General features: G+C 37.0%; 1 protein-coding gene and 1 pseudogene across 1 annotated transcript; both read right to left on the reverse strand.

Moving 5' to 3' along the window:
- Positions 1–543: 543 nt before the first annotated feature.
- On the reverse strand, positions 544–10,012 carry LOC113015337 (butyrophilin subfamily 3 member A2-like; annotated as a pseudogene).
- A 3,645-nt stretch (positions 10,013–13,657) lies between these two features.
- Positions 13,658–21,430, reverse strand: LOC113019638 (butyrophilin subfamily 3 member A2-like). Its single transcript, XM_026163403.1, has 7 exons — positions 21,402–21,430; positions 19,259–19,347; positions 18,720–19,058; positions 16,869–17,147; positions 15,268–15,387; positions 14,352–14,881; positions 13,658–14,223 (listed from the first exon to the last, which is right to left on the reverse strand). Exons 2-7 carry the CDS (start codon positions 19,326–19,328, stop codon positions 14,209–14,211), a joined length of 1,353 nt encoding a protein of 450 aa, XP_026019188.1. The 5' UTR covers positions 19,329–19,347; positions 21,402–21,430; the 3' UTR covers positions 13,658–14,208.
- Between the last annotated feature and the right edge of the window lie 207 nt (positions 21,431–21,637).

A 21,637-nucleotide genomic window follows, 5' to 3' on the forward strand; every position in this document is an offset into this window, starting at 1 on the left:
GTCACATTCCTGCGTCCAGCTGTAGTAATCGTCAACAGCAGGTGTGTTCGGGGAACCGGATTAGCGAGCTCACGGTTAGCGCGATGATTTGATCTTGGATGTGTCATTTGATCTTGGATGTAGTAAGCGACGTACGAAGAACGGGCCCCGGGTCTCATGACAATACAGATATTTTCTTCTTGCTTTCACAGTGTAATTCTTACTTTCACAAAGACAAAAGATTTAAAGAATCACAAAAATGTTTATCTCCTATGATAAAATACAGTCAAACTGCATTTCTTGTTTAAAAGTATATAGTATAAATATAAAGCAAACAAATAAAGAAACATTAGGCATCACATTGCAAAATGACAGCAAGAGAAAAAAAACAGCAAAATCCATGTTTTGTTTGTTGTGTTACTCTGTCCTTTGCTGAGGAAGAAAAGCAAAAAAACGGGTTAGGTTTATAACTGAAGGCACTGGGAATGTAAACTGAACACAACACGACAGCTTGTACATGTGATTTTAGCTAGAAATATATACAAGAAAAACTTACACACCTGTTCATTGTCTCTCGCTTGTTTCTCTGATAGTTTCTTCTTAATCTCTTCTATGTCTTTCTGTTTCTCTCTCAAGTGTTTAATCATTTGTTCCTTGTCTTTTTCTACCTTTCCCTTTCTTTCTGTCATTTGGATTATAATGTTCTCTGTTTCCTCCATTAGCTTTTCTTTCATCTTTAACAGTTCTTCATGTACTTCTGTTCTCTTTTCCAGTTCAGTTTTTTTATCTTCACGCTTATTCATTTTTCTCTCTTTGTCAAGGAATGGGGTTTCTTTCTCCAACTTTTTCATGATCTCTTTCATCCCTGCCTTGTCCTCCTGCAGTAGTGTGATGAGTTTTTCTCTCTGGTCCTTCAGAAATGTCTTCTGCTCCATCAGTTTTTCAATGGTTTGTCTGACAGGTTTTAAATCTTCCTCCTTGTTCTGCAACTCATCTTCAAGTCTTTTCTTTTCCTCACATTCTCTCTGTAATTTTTCCTCCATCTCTGTTTCATGTAGTTCATTTTTGTCCTCATCATGTATACTGATTTCTGTGTGTTAAAATTGCAGGAAAAAAAATATTTGGAAAATAGGGACAACATATTAGTCATTTTTATGTGTTCACGTGTTGACAGTATTAATTTACTATACCAGTAATCAAATATAAATGGAAATAAAGAGTTTGAAGCATTACTATAGATATAGACGGATATTTAAAATAACATTAGATGTACTGAAACTGCTACGTGTGAATCAGAGAGGTTTCGCCAATTTTATTCAAAATCACATCTATCTATTCATGCATATCTAATTTTCACATTTAATTTTCTTTCACTGCTTTGTTTATATGAGTAAACGAGTGAGAACGTGACATTTTGGTCGCAATTCCTATAACAAGGATAAAACACAAAAAGTTTTAATTCATATTGTTGCTATAACTATAATTTCACAGTGGGTGATTTCCTCAAATATCTTTACCTTTGCCCCCAAAATGTCTCAGTCACACTAGAGGAAAACAATAGGAAGGCAACTTCCTCGTGTGGAATTTCTACACATTCAGCAGGTGGTTGTGGCAACCAGGTGTTCTTCTAGAGGTTGAGGGTGGTCTATACTCCACTTCTGATCACAAGGCAATTGCACAGGTTGCTAATGGGATGCAAACTGCCAACAAATAATCACAGCGTGACTTGAACGAAGTCTAGTTACTCTCCGACAGACGGGCAACCACTTGCCAATAATTGACACTTAGTTCATAAATGCAGACAGAGAGTCAAGATATTGCAATCAATCTCAGTCAGTCTGCACTGATGGGAACAATTCTGCATGTCTTAACACATCTCTTTACAACACAGGACACAGGGTTATATTCCTTTATAAAAGTAAAGTTGCTGAGAGCCTCCAATTTTGCTAGTAAATCACTATAATTTCTGCAGTCTCTAACCACTGTTTTCCCTCGAGCGCCTTTAACATAACTGTTTATGTCTTTGTGTCATTTTTATTTGAATCACGTTTGTACTTCTTAGCCCTTAATTTTAAAGGCAGTTACATTAAAACCAGACATTAAAAAGGCCTGATGATAATTTAAGGTTGGGGTAAAAAGTACAATGTAGTTTGAACTTACTGGTTTTCTTTTGTCCACATTTCCATATTAGGATTACTGCTGTCCCGACGCTTATTAAACAGACAGCCAAGTTGATGGTAATGTGAACAGCAGTATTAGACTGGACCATGAAGAGATCACCTGTAAATACAAGGAGACAAAATATACTAGATTCTACTTTCTGTAACTGAAAATTAATGTGAGTGATATAAAAAAAAGCATTTCTACCTGAAACGTGAATGTGTGTCTCTTTGATTTGACTGATATTCTTCTGTTGAACTTTGCAGGTGAAGCTGTAGCTCTGTCCTTTCTCCACAGTCACTTTACTGCTGACAGCATAGAGGCCATCAGAACCTCTGACATTCTTTGTAGGTTCAACAGAAATGGGTTTTCCCTCACTGTACACCCACAACATCTGAGGCTCTGGATACCAGCCATTAGATTTACACTCTAACACCATTTCATTTTTGACATTGGTGAGTTCTATGACTGGTGAGGAAACTGAACCTACAAAGAAAAGAATGAAAGACAAAATATTGAAATGTAGTTGCCAAAATATATATCTAAAAAAAAGATTCTTAAAATAGTTACAGTTCGCCCAAATGTCTCTCTTTTTGACCTTAACTCAAATTGTCCTTTTAAGCTTATAGAGAGGCACAATGCTATGTGACATCAACTGTGCCAATCTAACTGGTCAAAATTCTAATAATCTTTCTTATTTATTCCATTTTCTCTTTTCAAAGTTCCTGTATATAGACTGAAATTAACTTGTACCTATCCACTCAATATATATGTTGCTTAAAGACTTTCTTCACATCTAAATTGTAAAGTGAAGAAATTAATCTAAATTAAATGAAACTTACCTACAGCAAGCGTCACCACAGTTTCTGCATTAAATTTAGGTACAAGGCATTTGTATGTTCCTGCATCAGAGAGTTTTACTGTGGAGACGTTTCATTGAAACTCTCCACAGTGCAATTTGTTGACAGAGAGTGATGTTCTTCCTGTGTACAAAGGATTCTGCTCAGTCAGAAGCTCCACACCCTCTCGCCTCACATAGACAGATCTAGGTTTGAGGTCAGTTCTGGACCAATCCACAGTCAGGTCAACAGCATCCACAGCAGGTTCCAGATGGCATGGCAAAATGATGTCATCACCAATCATGGCCACTACTGGCTGAGTTGGACCAATCATTTGATGCTGACCTAACAAATTTAGGGACACAAACAAATTCTGCAGTTTAGTAATTGTGAAGATCAGTCTGAGCAAGATATGTAATTGATTTATTTAACTACATCAACATAAACTGGTGCTGTTACAGTGTGTGTTTCCATCGTCTGTGAAAGACTACAGGTAAGAACTTTAAATTGTGTATTTTATAAATGTTTGTGTGCAACTTACCACCACAAGTTTGTGTTAGAAAAAGGAGGACGGCAACAACATGATGCAAAACCAAGAGATGTTTATTCTTTATAGGACTCATTCTAGATGTCTGCAACAAAAAGGGGGGGGGCATAGCAACACACACCTTTTTATATTAAGCCATTCTCTGATAGAAAAAATGAAACAGTGAAAGACTGATTTGTAGAGTGTCACGGTAATATCACATTTGAAAAAATTATTTAATTATGTTAAATTTATTTTTAATCATTTGGAAATATGCTCCTTTCCAGGAGTAACAGTAACAAGAGAGATCAACAACATTGCAGGAAATCTGGACATTCAATTGAAAGACAAGCTGGGAATTGTTGACTTTTTCTTCTTAGCTCTTGATGAGAGCTACCATGACATCTGGACACAGCCCAGTTACTCATCTTTACGAAGTCATTATACTACAAGCAAAATAACAAAAGCACTTTTTACAAAATCAAAGGTCTGTGAAAATTTGCACAAAAGTATGTTTTTGTTGATAAACAGTGATAAAACATTGGCTGTTGTATTGTGCCTCTTTCACATTTTCTGGTTGCCACATCTACTCTTACTAGTAACCGCTAAAGAGATCAAATTAATAGAGCGATGAAAGTAGAGAGACAAGAGACACAAGTAATATTGAGTTCAGTATATCCATGAGGTCCTCCTCCAATAAGCTGTGTCTGTGCATAGGTCATGGTTTCTATTGTCCTGTCTGCAATTAATAGACTTACTGTCTATTTAATGCTGATAGAAGATATGGATTTTTTTTTTTCAAATTGCAAACTCTCTAAGTAGCTACCAATAACAGCATGTAATTAAAAATACACATTCTAAATATTTATGAATACACAAGTTTCCAAAAATAATAATTATGTTACTTTCATTCCTTCACTACAAAAAATGTTTCCGCTTACACACTCTTTGTGCCTCTGGTAACTGTAAATGCTCATGTGATTAATCAGATTTTATGTATTATAAACACCTGCTAGATAATTTAGTAAGTAAAGTAAGTAAATAATCAAAATAAATAAAGAAGGAAATGATTACATTGTAGCTTATATGGTAAAAATCTACATACCCGTTGAACTGCTTAAAACCATCCCCACAGCTCAAAGAAAGTAGGTTGTAATAAAACAATGTGCACTCTCAGCCCAACCCTCTGTTAAACAATAACCTGTGTTGACTTTATTATCAAAGGTCAGTTCTTTTCATAAAATGAGTTGAACTTTGTTTAAATGAACAAATTAATCAAATTGAAAGTTTAAGTCAAAGCTGTTTTTTAACAGTTGAATATGTTTCAACATCGTACATGCTGTGAGTTCCGTGTTGAGGAGTTTAGGAATGAACAAGGACATTATGTTTGTGAAAGGTGTCAAATATAACTAACTGTGTACAAGGAGTGATATGAAACTGAGGGTGTAGTTTTATCAGTTAGTTAGTTAGTAGAGTGTTAGGTGAAAACAGAGAGAAGAAGACAGAAAAGAAATAGAAACACATCTATTTATGTTTAAAGTGTAGATATAATGCATACAGTTTTCTTGGTGTATGTATGCAAGAGCAGCACTTCAGTAATTGCATGAGCCATTCCATCAAATAAAATTAATTGATAAGGGTGTAAAAAAATGTTCTTAGCTATAGTTGCATTTGCCACCATGGCCATTCCTCATCTGAGAGAAAGAGCTTCAGCTCACTTACGGCACAGCTGGCAATTTTAAAAATAAGTGTTTTCTTAAAGAGAAAATTGACCCCACAAAAAAGTTTTGATTGACTGTTTTGGTCTCCAATCAGCTCGCTAGCTACTGTAGCTAACCCCAGACAAATATCCCAGAATGCATTTTGTCCAAAACTCAAACAAGGCAATGGCGGAGGAACGCGGCTAAAAAGTTTGAAATATTACTTCTTCTGGATCACAAAATAAACTTCTTGTCATGTTTTGGGTGAGTCTGAGTAATTTTCCACAGCATCGGCTCTCCTCCCCTGGGTGGAGCTCTCATTGCTCCTCCCTGCTCCTCACCTGTTGGCAAATACTCCAGCAGTATTTATGACCAGCGCTCAAAATGAACCTTTACCAGATTGTCTGCTCACAATAGTCAGTTCCCTCCCTCACATTTTTGTCTTGTGTTCTTCAGTGTGTTTTGCTTAACCCTTTTTTCCTTTTCTCTAGTCGGCACCTGGATATATTTTCCAACTCTCGCCATAGTCACGTTTCAGGATTCTGGTCTGCTGCTGCTGCTGGTAAAACTCACTCACAAATTGCCATCCTCACCTGCCTGCCTCCCTGCACACCCACATCGCACTCTGTACTCACCTTCATCTAGTTCACCTCCTCCTCCAGCTAATCTCCACCTGCAGCCATGTAAGACCTCTTAGTTTTGAAATCTTAGATTAATTTACAACGCCGTGGACCACTCTGATTATTATCTCCTATAGTTTCCATCGCCCGTCACTTAGGTCCAGTTTTTGGTTCTGTGCTTGAGTCCATTCCTTTTTCACGGGCCATTGAGCCCTGGCACTTTTAAGATACTTTCAGGTGAGAATTTTGCTGTGTAAACTTCAAATATCTGCTTGATTTATCAAGACATCACATATTTGCAAAAGTGCTCTGACGTTTTTCGAGATGGCTTTTACCCACCAGCTGACTGGGTGGTAAAGGCACAGAATCCCAGCGCATCATTTTCAAACCCCTCTCGGTCTTTCGCTACTCAGGTTAAATATGATATACAAGTTGCTTAGATAACTTCTAAATGTTAATGTTTGGTTTATTTCACTGTTTGATTTGTTCCTGAGTAAATAGGTTTGGCTGAGGTTAAAGTTCAGCTTCATATCTGGACCGTTTTATTTAATTTTCAAGTCTTACTTGGAGAGCTGTCAGAATATTCTGAATTTCACCCGTCATATCTCCTGATGTAAAATGTTCTTCTTAGTTAAACAGCTGACTCTGAATTAAATCTAACATAAAAATATTTAAATTCAGGAGGAAACATTTCACCGGGAGCAATAACAGCATGTTAATACATGGAGATCCTGAAGGCTGCTACAAAAATGATCAGATTATATGTTAAATATTTGTTCAATTCTCTTCCAAAATCCAGCCATCTATTGTCAGTTTTGTGTGTCTACTAAAATAAAAACAAAAGCGTTCTAACGTCTCACCTGTTTGTTGTTATTCAGGCATACATGTGTACAATTTTTATTGAGAGAGAGATTAAGCTTGTGTTTCTGTCATGTAGTGAGTCATTGTGCTTAACTGTATGAAGTTTATTAGACATTATGAAACATGATATGTAAAAGCGAATTTTGGCCAAAGTGCTTTTTAAAGTTATCTTTTAAAAAAAAATCTACATCATGTGTAATTTCAATTGCAAATATTAATCACAGTTAAATTAAGAGGGAATGGCAGTAAAAACTGGCGTTCTCAGGAAGTCTGGACTTGCGAAGTCTGAACGCGAGTGCGGGCTCGTTTGCTTGAAATTTGAGAAACCGCCCCATTTTTGATTAGTATGTTTAATCATTTTATTTTACAGTATGTATTTTTAAGACTATTGTTGGTTTTAAGCTAGTTTAAACCAAACCACGCCACTGGATTTAGATACATTTTGGACAGTGTTCCCAGAATGCAGTAGCGAGCAAGCTGATTGGAGACAAAAACAGCTAATCATAAGTTTTTGCATCCAAGTCTGTTATTGGTTGGTTTTGTAGTACAAATATAACGGTGTGCAGAAAGAGTTGAACATGCAGGGAGCAGAGATGTTGAGAGTGCGAGCGACACACTGCGAGCAGGTCCCCAGAGATCTGACCAAGAGCAAATGCAAAAACAGAGCTAGAGGGACTGTATGTGTATATGGATAATAGCAAACACTGAAATACACTGTTTGCACGCAGCAATAAATTTTGTTCACTCAAATTGAGCCTTTCTTTGCTCAAAATAAATTTCTCCTCAAAATACAATACTTGAACTTTTACTTATACTTCAATACTTGTACTTGCAATTTTTTTTTTTTACGTGGCGTAGATGTTGTGCTTCATTCAGGCATCCCCCAGCATGATGCCAGGGCCCACAAGATATTCAATTTTAAAAATCTATCATGTGGCCTCTTCTTTTGACCTTTTCTTCTCTCCTGACATGATGCTGTTGATTATGTAAATGACAAACCTCAAGTTAGGCATTCGATGTCAGGATGTAGTGATGTGAAGAGATTTGAGTACACATGACTTCTCATCCTAGCAGATGTGTATCAGTCCAAAGGGGAATCTATCCTCATCCCATCCTGTGGGATGAGCATAATGGGTAACCAATCTTCAGGGCCACCACGTCAGGTAGTAAGCACCAACCTCCGATTTGATGACCGACTCAATTGTCCTTATCAACACAAGGAGGCTCCAGGTTGTCAAACTTACTTGTTATAATTTTTTCATAACCTACTCCCTTGCCCAGTATCATCCATACTCTGTATCAGCAGAGCATGAATAATACTGGTAGGGAATATCAAGGCAAAGAAGCCGGAGCTTCCCTCCAACGCTGAAGCTGACAAAGGCGAGAGCTGTCTTCTCATCTCTTTTTGCATTCACAGCCACCACCATGGCAGTGAGTTACATGTCCTCCTTCTGAGCACCAAGACTGTATACTAACTAACTGTATAACTGTATATCAGGATTATAAGTAGAAACCACAAATGATCATGCATTTATTTAAAAAATAAATTATTTTAAATATTGTGACTGGTGAGGAAGGACTTTTATGTTTTTCTCTTGTCCTCTTCTTCAATTGCATCGATGAGTCTGCCTTCAATAATTTAGTTCTGTTCACTGTTGTGGATCCTTCTTGGAATCAGCAAAGAACATACAGACAGAGATTATTCTTACAGGTGCTAGGGAAATCCTGACATAATAATAATAATAATAATAATAATAATAATAATAATGGATACTTTATTGATCCCCATGGGGATTACAGGATGCATGGTGTTATACTACAACGGCAGAAGTAGAAGTGAATGGGGCATTTTTGTATCGAGAGGCACTACACAAAAAATAATAATGCAATACAATCCATTTTGTGTCTGTTCTTTGACATGTCCAATAACCTAATCATCCCCAATGTCCCATCCTCATGCTATTTATTACATGGAAAAAAAAAATTGTTAGTTTTTTCAATAAATAGTAAATGATTCAAACATTTAAAGTGGCATTTAAAGGCTTAAAATCCAGAAGATAATTTAATACTTGTGAATACATTAATACAAGTGATATATGAAAAAAAGCAGAAGAAATATTGCTGGTTGAGGTTTTTCTGGCAGATTTTGAGACTGTAGATTTTTGTACACAAAGGTATCGAAATGGTGCAAAATGCATAAGCAGACTATTGATGAGAAAAAGACTAAAAGACTCTAGATTTTAAAAAAGAAGATTTCTGGCAAAAATCCATGATGCAAGCTATAACGCAGCCAAACACTCCTGTGGTTCACTGACAAGAGTAACATTTCTGACATTGTACTAATGCCTGACTCTCACACTCCCACAACTGACTGCGGGTGATATGTCATCATCAGGGTAACCGGTTTTGTTTTTGGGTTTTTTTTCAGCATGAACTGTGAGTCTTTGGACTAGTGCTCTCACCCATCCAGCCCCTACTATATTTTCCTTTGAAAGCAGAAAAGTGAGCTCTCTAGCTATGATTGACAGAGTGCAGAACAAACCTGATGACTCTAAAGCTTAAAATCAACAAAACACCTCCAAACTTTCAGGATTTTTTCTGAGGAGTAAACTGACGCTTGTTCTCAAGAGTTTGTATCAAGCAGTCATTTTCAGAGAAGAAACTGAAACAATTCATTTGAGTTGACTCCGCCCACTCTGTACACAGCAGAGCAATCAGCACCAGCCTGAAAGAAAATCTGAGAAACCTGCTGCAGTCAGTCAGCTCTGTGTTTTATCTCTATTTGGCAAATACATTAAAGAAAAGCACAAAGACTCAGCCAAGGCTGGAGATGACCCATCAAACACTCACCAGAAACACAGATCAGCTTAGGCTATGATCTTTTATTTTAAAATTAACCTGCTCCATAGCAGTGCAACTTAGGCACATGAGTACCTACAACTGAAAGCTCAGAGTTTCTTTTAAGTCACCTCGATGGGACAAAGTCCTGCTTTGAGTGCAGGTCTCTGCACGATTCCAAGAACAGTTCTTTATAAACATAAATACAGCTTTTCTCACACTTTGCTGCTACATTTGGAGCTTTTAACAACTGACAGACATGTTTCATCTTGTATGTGCTCACGGTTTGACAGCAAAACAACAAAAAAAAAATCACTTTTTTTTCTTTAACCACATATTTCAGTGTTTTTAATAAGGTTCTTGTTTGTTTGTTCTCTGAATCAAAAAACAAAACAACAAAACAGCAAAGAACCAGACAAATAAATAAAAAAAGACTTACCACAGATAAAGACACAGTGATCCAAACTGTTGCTGTTAAAGTGAAATGAATCGTTGGAGCCGAGCAGGAAACGAAGACTGAGACAATGATTAACGAGTCACTGCAAACCAGACACTCAAGTCTGATCAGTTTCTAACGTTCACTGCTGCACATTCCTTGGTGTTTATCAGATAAACACTGAGCATGACGAACACAGGGACGGTTGACCTTGATTGCATATTGCATCAGATCACTACAGAGCATGTGTAGATAGCTCAGCAGTTTCTTATTACCTTCAACAAGGAGCTCATGTTTTTGGTAGTGTTTGCATTACGTTCTGTCTGTAAACAGCTCTAAAAACTCTGTAGGCTGTAGAGCAGGATGATGTTATAACAATCCATTGAAATCTGGTTTGCGTCCACCAAGGTCAACTTTATGACTTGTTGGTGGAAAATTGACAAAATTCTTAAAACTTGTACACTTGTACAAGTGCACTGTGTAACAACATTTATAAAGTGTAAAGATTTTAAATATCATGTCACGTTTGACCTCTGACCTCTCCCTGAGTTCAACAGATCAACCTGAAAGTCAGAGTAATGATAATGTTATATAGAGCCATTCATATAAAACTGTGTCATTGTTGGTACTGACAGCATGTAGAGAATGATACATGGGGTTTGTAAATATCAGGTTACTCTGGACCTCTGACCTCTTCTTTAGGATCAAATATGGTCAAACTTTCATAAATTGTATTTGGTCTATAATTCAAATTCTACTGCCTTTATATTGGTGACATGTTTCATGACTTTGTTTTGTGCACTACAGTAACAGGTTGCAACCACTTAAATACTAAACAGTACATGTACAATGTTCCTGAATGTTTTTAAATAAACTGTTTCTTATAAAAACACTTTTTTTTTGGTATTTACCATTAAAAATGTAAATGTATTTGAGTCAAAATCAAATGAATGCTACACATGTACAATATCCACATAAATAGAAACTAATTATACTCAAAATTATGTCAGATATATCAGATTAGTTTTTAAACATTTTAATATTCACTGTATACATCTTTTGCAAATAGTTTTCTTCGGTGCCCCTTGCACCAAACTTTGATGTATTGCTGGTTACATACAGCCAATTGTGATTTTTGCGAATTAACCTTTTTGTAATATTGTTGTGGAGAACAAAGAACGGCTCAATTTATTAAAATGAAGAGATAATGATCACCTCTTCCCTGGGGTAATGATTTTGGCCACTCTGGCATGGCAACACGTTCTCACTCCCAACTCGTCAAACTTGTGACGCATGCTCAGGCTCCCTCTGCTGCACTTATGGACGCGCAGGGTACCCCTCTCGCGTCGGGAATTGACGTGAAGGGTCCTCCGATTGAAGAGATTGCCGCGGAAGTGCCTGTTGTCGGTATATTTAGACATTTTCCAAATCACATTGTAGTGACGTATACAGAACACAATAAATTATATACAAGAATAAATCAATTTACGGTACTCCTCTGGTGTTCTGCAGTGAAAACTTGTGGATCTAGGGATTAACATACAGTAGTTGCCATGGTTTCCTCTCTTCTCTTATTTATTTTGTGTGATCAGGATAATTCTGGAGAAGATGGGCCCAGAGGGGAAAGTTTCCCCCTTGCAGGCCAAAAAGAAATGGGATAACTTACAAAGTATGGATGTGTGTTATCAAGAAGATAATTCTTAAGAACACAAGTTAACCCTTTAAGACCGGTCGGAGCGGGCACGCTCTGTTTTGCGTAACTATTTTTAAATCCCTGTAGAATCTGAACCACGTAAGCTAGCGCAATAACTTTTTTGCATATGAAACCGGAGGAGTTGTACTTACATCTTATGCTATCAGCTTGTCCTCGGTCACAGTTTCCTTCCACATATAGCTTTGCAAAAACTGCATAAAAAGCACTTGCAGCAACAACAACATAATATTCCAGAAACACGCTTTGCCGAGCCGATCAGATGTTCGTAACACGTTGGAATAGACGTCAGCGCGAACTAGCTCATGTTCGCCATTACCTGCACGAAACCGGAATTGACGCCATTTTGCTTTTTGTTTTTTTGTTTTTTTTTACCTTTAGGGCCTTATAAGCGTATACTGGTGTTTTTTAAAGTCATGTTTGACTTTATGCTTTTCTTTATCGTTTCTGTGATGCTTAGAACTCAAATTGCACTGCTGGAAATAGTTTATTTTGATGCATATGCTGTTTTATTTGCAAATTTTGCAAATAAAACTATAATATTTCTTCATTGTTTTTCTGAATGTGTTCGCCTCTCGGCTCTGTTTGTGCTTCTGAAAGCTATCTTTAGTAGATGTGGGGTGACTATTTTTATTTGTGGTTTTATATTTACTCGTCTTAGGAGGAACAAATGCCAGCTGCTTAAACCCAATTCTAACCCAGTCACTGAAACTACATTCTGAGTCTCAAAAATGCCTTCAAACTTGTGGGGACCGGGATTTTGGTCCTCATAAGGGCTGTTGGTCCCAACAAGTATGGCTGACTTCCAAATTTTGGTCCCCACCAAGATAAGATTACATGGTTACACACAGATGTGTTTTCATCACGGATCAGTTTAGATGATTAAATCATCAGAATAAATTATAACAGTAAAATTATTATTAGAAATCAACTTAAATAATAAACACATCAATATTTTTTTGTAACACATTAGCACTTTCAAGAGCATTACTTTTAGTTAATGGAAAATATTATCATTGTAGTCTCTCCTATTCTGTCCACTTTACAAAATCCATTTAGGTTTTACCCAAATACTACTCAGTAAAGTCTGAACATAACGATGTTTTTGAAAAACTGCTGCTTAATAATAGTGTTTATAGTACATAGTAAATTGTTTCCTCTTCTTCTTGGACTTGCCGTGTACACCTTAATAAAACACTATTGTTTAGAAGTTATAGTTTGTTTTTATAAATACAGCTTTACAGTTTACAGTTCAACATACTGCATGTTTTATTGTCTTGGCTTTTATAGAATTAACATGTTCAACTGGAATCTTTCTGGGTGACATTTGAAATTTTTCCTTGTTTCTGTGTGCATATTAAGTTAATTGGTGATTCTCCCTCTGTATTTTAGCATATTCATTAAACTCAAAGAGAAAAAAAATTCAAGTAAAATAAACATCTGACTTCTTAGACAGATGTTCATCAAGTGAGTTTCTTCTGAATCTCTTCTATTTTATTCTAAAGAAACAAAATAAAATATTCATCCATCCATTCGCTTCCGCTTATCCTTTTCAGGGTCGCGGGGGGCGCTGGAGCCTATCCCAGCTGTCATAGGGCGAGAGGCGGGTTACACCCTGGACAGGTCGCCAGTCTGTCGCAGGGCCAACACACAGGGACAGACAACCAGTCGCACTCACATTCATTCGCACATTCACACCTAGTGACAATTTGGATTATCCAATTAACCTATCCCCACAAGCTGCATGTCTTTGGACGGTGGGAGGAAGCCGGAGTACCCGGAGGGAACCCACGCAAACACGGGGAGAACATGCAAACTCCACACAGAAAGACCCCGGCCTGATGTTGGAATTGAACTCAGGACCTTCTTGCTGCGCGGCAACAGTGCTAACCACCGTGCCACCGTGCTGCCTAAAATAAAATCTTCTATGACAAAATTTACTCAAAATGCATTTCTTGTTAAACTGTATATAATATAAATTTAAAGCAAAAAAAATATACAAATATCAGGCATCACATTGCAAAATGACAGCACAGACAAAAATAACCCATGTTTTATTTGTTTTGTTACTCTGTCGTTTGCTGATTAAAAAAAGGAGAGACACTAAAGACACTGGGAACATAAATTGAACACAACACGACAGTTTGTACGTGCGACTTTAGCAAGAAATATATTAAAGAAAAACTTACACACCTGTTCATTGTTTCTCGCTTGTTTCTCTGACAGTTTCTTCTAAATCTCTTTCATTTTTTTTGTTTTTTGGGGAGTTTAATCTTTTTCTACCCCAGGTCTCATGACAATACAGAGAGCATATTTTCTTCTTGCTTTCACAGTGTAATTCTTACTTTCACAAAGACAAAAGATTTAAAGAATCACAAAAATGTTTATCTCCTATGATAAAATACAGTCAAACTGCATTTCTTGTTTAAAAGTATATAGTATAAATTTAAATCAAACAAATAAAGAAACATTAGGCATCACATTGCAAAACGACAGCAAGAGAAAAAAACCCAGCAAAATCCATGTTTTTTTGTCGTGTTACTCTGTCCTTTGCTGAGGAAGAAAAGCAAAAAAACGGGTTAGGTTTATAATTGAAGACACTGGAAATGTAAACTGAACACAACACGACAGTTGGTACATGTGATTTTAGCAAGAAATATATACAAGAAAAACTTGCACACCTGTTCAGTGTTTCTCGCTTGTTTCTCTGACAGTTTCTTCTTAATCTCTTCTATGTCTTTGTGTTTCTTTCTCAAGTGTTTAATAATTTGTTCCTTGTCTATTTCTAGTTTTCCCTTTCTTTCTGTCATTTGGATTATAATGTTCTCGGTTTCCTCCATTAGCTTTTCTGTCATCTTTAACAGTTCTTCATGTACTTCTGTTCTCTTTTCCAGGTCAGTTTTTTTATCTTCACGCTTATTCATTTTTCTCTCTTTGTCAAGGAATGGGGTTTCTTTCTCCAACCTTTTCATGATCTCTTTCATCCCTGCCTTGTCCTCCTGCAGTAGTGTGATGAGTTTTTCTCTCTGGTCCTTCAGAAATGTCTTCTGTTCCATCAGTTTTTCAATGGTTTGTCTGACATGTTTTAAGTCCTCCTCCTTGTTCTGCAACTCACCATCAAGTCTTTTCTTTTCCTCACATTCTCTCTGTAATTTTTCCTCCATCTCTGTTTGATGTAGTTCATTTTCATCCTCATCATGTTTGCTGATTTCTGTGTGAATAAAAATGAAAAAAAAAATGTTGAAAAGTAATATCACTGAGAGCTAAAAAAACAGACTTGCTTGCTACAGTAAACATTTTTCCCCCAAAATTTCACATTTGCAGGGGAAAATGAAATCATAAACAGCATCACACAAAAAGTTAAATAATTCGCACTGAAACAGTGTTAATGAAACCTAATAAATATCAGGTAGATATATATATTGTGTTTTTAAGAAACATTTTAAACTAAAACACTAAAAGAATATAGATTACGTTGGTTCCAAAGGTAGGGATAAATTTAGTAATCAGTACATGTTTAAAGTTCCAAACTAATGCATCCATGAATTTAATGATTATCTGCGTTTGTCAGAAAATTATGATAAAGTTAGAACTTACTGGTTTTCTTTTGTCCGGATTTCCATATTAGTAATACTGTTGTACCAATCAATATTAAGCAAACAGCTAGGTTGATAGTAATCGGAACAGCAGGATTACACTGGACCAAGTAGAAATCACCTTAAATTAGAAAGCACACAGAATGTACTGTCTGTAAATAAGAAGTAATGTGAATAAGTAATGAAGTCAAGCCATAGGTGGACTGGCCATCGGGCATACTGGGCATTTGCGCGGTGGGCCGATGGGTTTTTTTTTTGTTTGTCTTTTGTAACGGTATAAACAATGAAAGGTGGTTGATTGGCCAGATGTTGGCAGATGTGTAAAAATAGCTCAGTTGTTTGGTGGTGGCTATGGCGGAGCTTCCACTGAGGCCAGCAGGTGGATGAGGGAAAGGAGGGGAAGCAGGAGGAGAGACCTGAGACGGCCACAGGTGAACTGAAGTTCAGGTAAGAAGTTATGACCTGCAGTCTATCTGGGTCAGATATAAACCAAGTTTAGCTATTGTTTATTTTCGTTGTGCTGACTTTTTACAGTCAGTTACAATAACTCGTACTGCTACTAGCTAGCATGACAGAGTTTCTATACAGCTGGTGGGTGCTACTACTGATAGTGAATTTTATTTTATTCATAAGGTTAATTATTAGAGTTGCCAACCGTTCCCTAAAAAACGGAATCGTCTCGTATTCAGAGAAAATATTACGCGTTTCGTATTGAGCTGAAAAGAAACAAAGTTTGTCCTGTACTTCAGCTAGAATGAAAAAGACAGAAAGCTGGAGGTATTTTGCCCCCCAGAAAGCACAGCTGTTTCTTCTTCTCTCATTCTCTCCCCCTCCCTCTCCTGTTGCTACTTCAATCATGAAACTGATCAATGATCGGCTGATTGGCTTTTCTGACACCATTCACTCTTGTTTATCGCCCACTTTGCGCCAGAAAGAGGAAACCAGCGGATGTCGCGCTAAACAACAGCAGCATGTTTAAGCTTGATCAGCTGTTGATAGAATTTATTTAATATTAATTTCTACTATCAGCTGATGTTTGCTGGAGCCACAGCTGTAAAGCTGCTGGTCGTGATATCGGTTTGGATATGTGGTGAGAGGGAAACATGAAGATGAAACCAGGAGATGTCCTTACTGAATCATCAGAGCTGAACAGGTGATGGAGAAACAGGTTTACCTTTTAGGTGACATCAATAGGCTAAAGGGAAGTTATGAACTGTTTCTGAGAGGATCCTTTTCTACGTAGCTGACAGCTGGAAACTGTGCAGGGGCGGGTCTAGCAAAGTTTTGCCCGGGGCCCAGTTTGGGAAAATAACAGGAATGGGGGGCACAAAGAAATACTTTTCTTTCTTATTCTCATTTAAAATGTCTCACTTTTAACAAATAATTATCTGAATCTTACAACCAAAGTTTTTGTCTGATGTAAAATGTATAGAAATCATACATATATACCAACAAGACAGTTTACATCACTGTCACAACAGGGTTTGTTTTCATTCAAAGGCTTTTTGGCACCATTTCTGGTGGGCCAGTCTCTAGTCAAAATGCCCGGGCTGATTTTCTGTCCCAGTCCAGCCCTGAGTCAGGCATATATCATTTTTCTACCTGATACATGGATATGTGCTTCTTCAGTCTGGTTGATGTACTTCTGTTGGACTCTGCAGGTGAGACTGTAGGTCTGTTTCTTGTTCACAGTCACAGTGCTGCTGACAGTATAGAGGCCATCAGAACCTTTGTCACTGTTTGTAGATTCAGCTGTGATTTCATTTCCCTGACTGTTCAGCCAAAACACGTGAGGCTCTGGATACCAGCCATTAGATTTGCATTTAAAGAAGATTTCATTTTTGACTTTGGATATCTCCATGACTACAGAAGAAACAGAACCTACAGGGGAAATAAGGATAAAAGTTATTTGGAATGCAAAGTTAAGAATTAAAACATTTTTGAATTATTTCAAGGGTTCATGTTAGTCCAAATTCCTTCCCGATTACCTTCGATTACTCTGTGGTCACGCCATATAGCTTTTTGTTGAAATGGTACAGTGGCCTAAATTGTAATTATAAATACTACTATGCTCTTTTAAAGATCCATTGTGGTTGTCCGATTTAATCCTGTTACATATTTAACCCTTTAGAGCCGGTCGGAGCGGGCACGCTCTGTTTTACGTAACTATTTTTAAATCCCGGTAGCACTGCAACCACGTAAGCTGGCGCAATAATTTTTTTTGCATATGAAACCGGAGGAGTTGTACTTACATCTTATGCCATCAGCTTGTCCTAGGTCACGGTTTCCTTCCACATAAAGCTTTGCAAAAACTGCATAAAAAGCACTTGCAGGAACAAAAACATAATATTCCAGAAACACGCTTTGCCGATCCGATCAGCTGTTCATAACACTTCCTACGTTGGAATAGACGTCAGCGTGAACTTTTGCATGTCCGCCATTACCTGCCCGAAACCGGAAGTGACGTCATTTTCGTGGAAATGTAGTCTTTTTTACCATCAGGGCCTCAGGGCCTATACTGGTGTTTTTAAAAGTTATGTTTGACTTTATGACTTTCTGTGTCATTTCTGAGATGCTTAGGACTCATATTGCACTGCTGGAAATAGTTTATTTTGATGCATATGCTGCTTTTTTGCAAATTTGCATTATAATATTTATTTTCGTTTTTCCTGCAGTATATAAAAATTGGTGTATTTCAAAAATAAAAATATGAAGACACTCAAAATAAATTTCCTGTGGTGGGAAACTATTTTGTGCAACTTTTTTGTGTTTACAGTTTTGGGGGATAAGCCTCTTAAATTTCTCTAACTAGAAATATATGTTAAAAAAACAAAAACGATTTTCATTTTTTTGGTAGTTTATTGCACTTTTTTACAATTTATGTAATTACTATGCACTTAATGAATACATATTATTAAAATCTGGGCTATAATTGTTGTATTGATGTATAGCAACTTGAAATGCTATATGGCACTACAGTATATAAAAATATAATATAAGCTCTGGCGGACTTGGTTCTATGGTAGGTCTTAAAGGGTTAAATGTCCATCTGGTCAGGTCAAATGCTGTTTTTCTTTTGTAGTTTTTCACCCAGCTGCCCAAATGTTCCTCTCATTTGCCTTAATGCCCTATGAAATGTCTCTAATTCTAAATACCCTCACTATCTTCCACACCTCTCTCCTCTTAGTAAACTGCACTTCTTGAGAACTCGATAAACTATGCCATGCGTCTGGTCAGTCCAAATCTCAATCCAGTTAGCTATGTTAGCTCAAGTAAGAAATAATCTGTCTTTCCCAAAATGTATTCAATTTATATGCTCCTGTAGATGATTCACTTCCCAGTAGAATATCCATCTTGTCATCCAAGGTAAGCTTCTGTTATTTGTCAGTATCCCATCCCTTAATGTTTTTCTTTTTTTTTTTTTAAGAGCAAATGGTATTGATGTCAACTTACCAACAACGAGCTCCATCCCAGTTTCTGCACCAATTTCAGGAACAAGGCAGTTATACATTCCTGCATCAGACACTTGCACTTTGGAGAGTTTCAATGAAATGTCACCACATTTCAGTTTGTTGACAGGCAGTGATGTTCTTCTGGAGTATAAAGTATTCTGAGTCACGAGCTCCGCATCGTCCCGCTTTAAGTGGACAAATCTTGGTTTAAGGTCACGTCTAGACCATTCCACAGTCAAGTCAACAGCATCCCTAGCTGGATCTAGCTGGCATGGTAAAATGATGTCATCACCTGTCATTGCAACCAATGGTTCAGTTGGACCAATCATCTGAGACTGACCTGTGGATAAAGTATAATAAACAAATACTGGTAATATAATTACACTTCCTTTGGGTAATTTTTCTTGGGCTGCAATTTCCCAGGTGGTGTTTTCTTTATATCTTTCTTCCAGTTGTCTTGCAACACTCCCAAAACATATACACAAAAACTCTCACCACATTAACATTATGTTCATTGTTCAATATTACTCTGCAACTTACCTCCACAATGCCATGTTAGAAGAAGAAGGATAACATCATGATAGAAAGACAAGAGAAGCCTGTCCGTCATTTGAACGCATTCTCGATTTCTGCATAGTAAAAATAATATAAATATAGTGAGTATGGAAAGTATTCAGACCCCCTTAAATTTTTCACTTTGTGTTATATTGCAGCCATTAATGTACACATAGCACACCATATTAACAGAAAAACACAGAATTGTTGACGTTTTTTGCGGATTTGGAGGAGGTAGAGCAGGTCATCTGCTAATCTGAAGGTTGGTGGTTGGATTTGCATGTAAGATTGAAAGCACATCCATAGAGAAAACATTGTGTGAATTAAGCCCTTTCAGTACTCAGAGTAGAAAATTGCTAAGAACCATTTACCTGTGATATCAGTTACACAGTTTCAAATTTATACATATATTCTGTTGACCTTATCTTTAGTTGTTAAAGTTTTCAGTGCTGGTACAGTTTGCCTAATAAATGTGCTCAATAATGAAACAGATGTTGATTTAAAAGTAGTTTCACACACACGTGCATATAAATCACTCTTGGGGCTCCCTGGTGGTCACACCAGTTGCAAAAAGACAAGAATTTCGTGCATTAGCCTACAATGGCAAAATGGTTGAATCAGAGGGAATACAGCAAAATGTCAAAAAATACAACTTTTTTTCAAAATAAAATGCTGACATTACAGGATGCATGGTTTTATACTACAACAGTATTACAAGAGAGCATAAAAAAAATATGGTTTCAGTAGAAGTGAATGGGGCATTTTTATGTCGAAAGACACTACACAAAAAATAATAATGCAATCAAATCAATGTTGTTGCTGTTCTTTGACATGCCCAAGAATCTAATGGCCCCAATGTCACATCCTCATCCTATTTATTATATGGAAAATTATTTTTTGTGAGTTTGTTTGAATAAATAATGAATACATCAGATGTTTAAGCTGTCATTTAAAGGCTTAAAATCCTAAAAACAACTTAATGTTTTATAATTTTGAAAAGTGCTCAATTTGATTAAGTGATTAATCAGCAGAGTATGGATGACATCTAGTTCAAAAATGTGAATAAAAAGACAATTTCCTTCAAAATGTCACAATCTATAACACAGCCAACATGATTGCCAAATAAATAAAAGTCCTGAGAAGGGCATGTGGGTTTTTACAGTGTAGTAAACAGTAGTAGCTGCTGCTATATCTTCCTTTGAAACACAGAAGAGTGAGCTCTCTCGTTTTGATTGACAGAGTACAGAATAAACCTGTTGAGCTTAAAGCTTAAAATCAACCAAACACCTCCAAACATACAGGTTTTTTTTCTGAGGAGGAAACGGACTCTGCCCCCAAACAGCTGCAAAGTTGTGTTAACTGATGATTGTCACAGTTTAACACTTTAATCTCAGTAAATTCTACAAACGTGCTTCATCTTCAGTCATTTCCGACAGCTGGGCTCCTGAGTTTGTATCAAGCAGTCATTTTCAAAGAAGAAACTGAAATTATTCATGTGAGTTTACTCCGCCCACTCTGTAAACAGCAGACCAATCAGAACCAGCCTGTGGCATTGACAGAAAGAAAATCTGAGAAACCTGCTGCTGTAGTCAGTCAGCTCTGTGTTTTATCTCTATTTGGCAAATACATTAAAGAAAAGCACAAAGACTCAGCCAAGGCTGGAGGTGACCCATCAAACACTCACCAGGAACACAGATCAGCTTAGACTATGACCTTTTAGTTTAAAATTAACTTGCTCAGTATCAGTGTAACTTAAGCACATGACTAAAACTGAAAGCTCAGAGTTTCTTTTAAGTCACCTTGATGAGACAAAGTCCTGCTTTATGTGCAGGTCTCTGCACGACTCCAAGAACAGTTCGTTATAAACATAATACAGCTTTTTGCTGCTACATTTGGAGCTTTGTGGGAGCTTTTAACAACTGACAAACATTTGTCATCTTGTATGTGCTCACAGTTTGACAGAGAAACAACAGTCTGACTTTATTCAGAGTTTGTTCAGTAGCATCTAGAAAAAATCCCTTTTTTTTTCACAACAAATTTTAGTGTTTTGTTATAAGGTTCTTGTTTGTTTGTTCTCTGACTCAAAACAAATGAAAAACGAAAACAAACAAATAAAAAAAAGACTTACCACAGATAAAGACCCTAGACGCTGACACAGTGATTCAATCTGTTACTCCCAAAGTGAAACAAGTCACTGGAGCTGAGCAGGAAACGAAGACTGAGACAATGATTAACGAGTCACTGGAAACCAGACACTCGAGTCTGATCAGTTTCTAACGTTCACTGCTGCACATTCCTTGGTGTTTATCACATAAACGCTGAGCATGACGAACACAGGGACGGTTGACCTTGATTGCATATTGC

Source organism: Astatotilapia calliptera, chromosome 3, assembly GCF_900246225.1.
Source record: "Astatotilapia calliptera chromosome 3, fAstCal1.2, whole genome shotgun sequence".
Taxonomy (NCBI): Eukaryota; Metazoa; Chordata; class Actinopteri; order Cichliformes; family Cichlidae; genus Astatotilapia; species Astatotilapia calliptera.

Excerpts from the sequence above, each read along its gene's own strand:
- LOC113019638 (XM_026163403.1), bottom strand. The coding sequence starts at position 19,328 with ATGACGGACAGGCTTCTCTTGTCTTTCTATCATGATGTTATCCTTCTT. Across the intron at positions 19,059-19,258 it reads TCTAACATGGCATTGTGGAG|GTCAGTCTCAGATGATTGGT; the intron begins GTAAGTTGCAGA and ends CTTTATCCACAG. Across the intron at positions 17,148-18,719 it reads TGGGATGGAGCTCGTTGTTG|GTTCTGTTTCTTCTGTAGTC; the intron begins GTAAGTTGACAT and ends TTTCCCCTGTAG.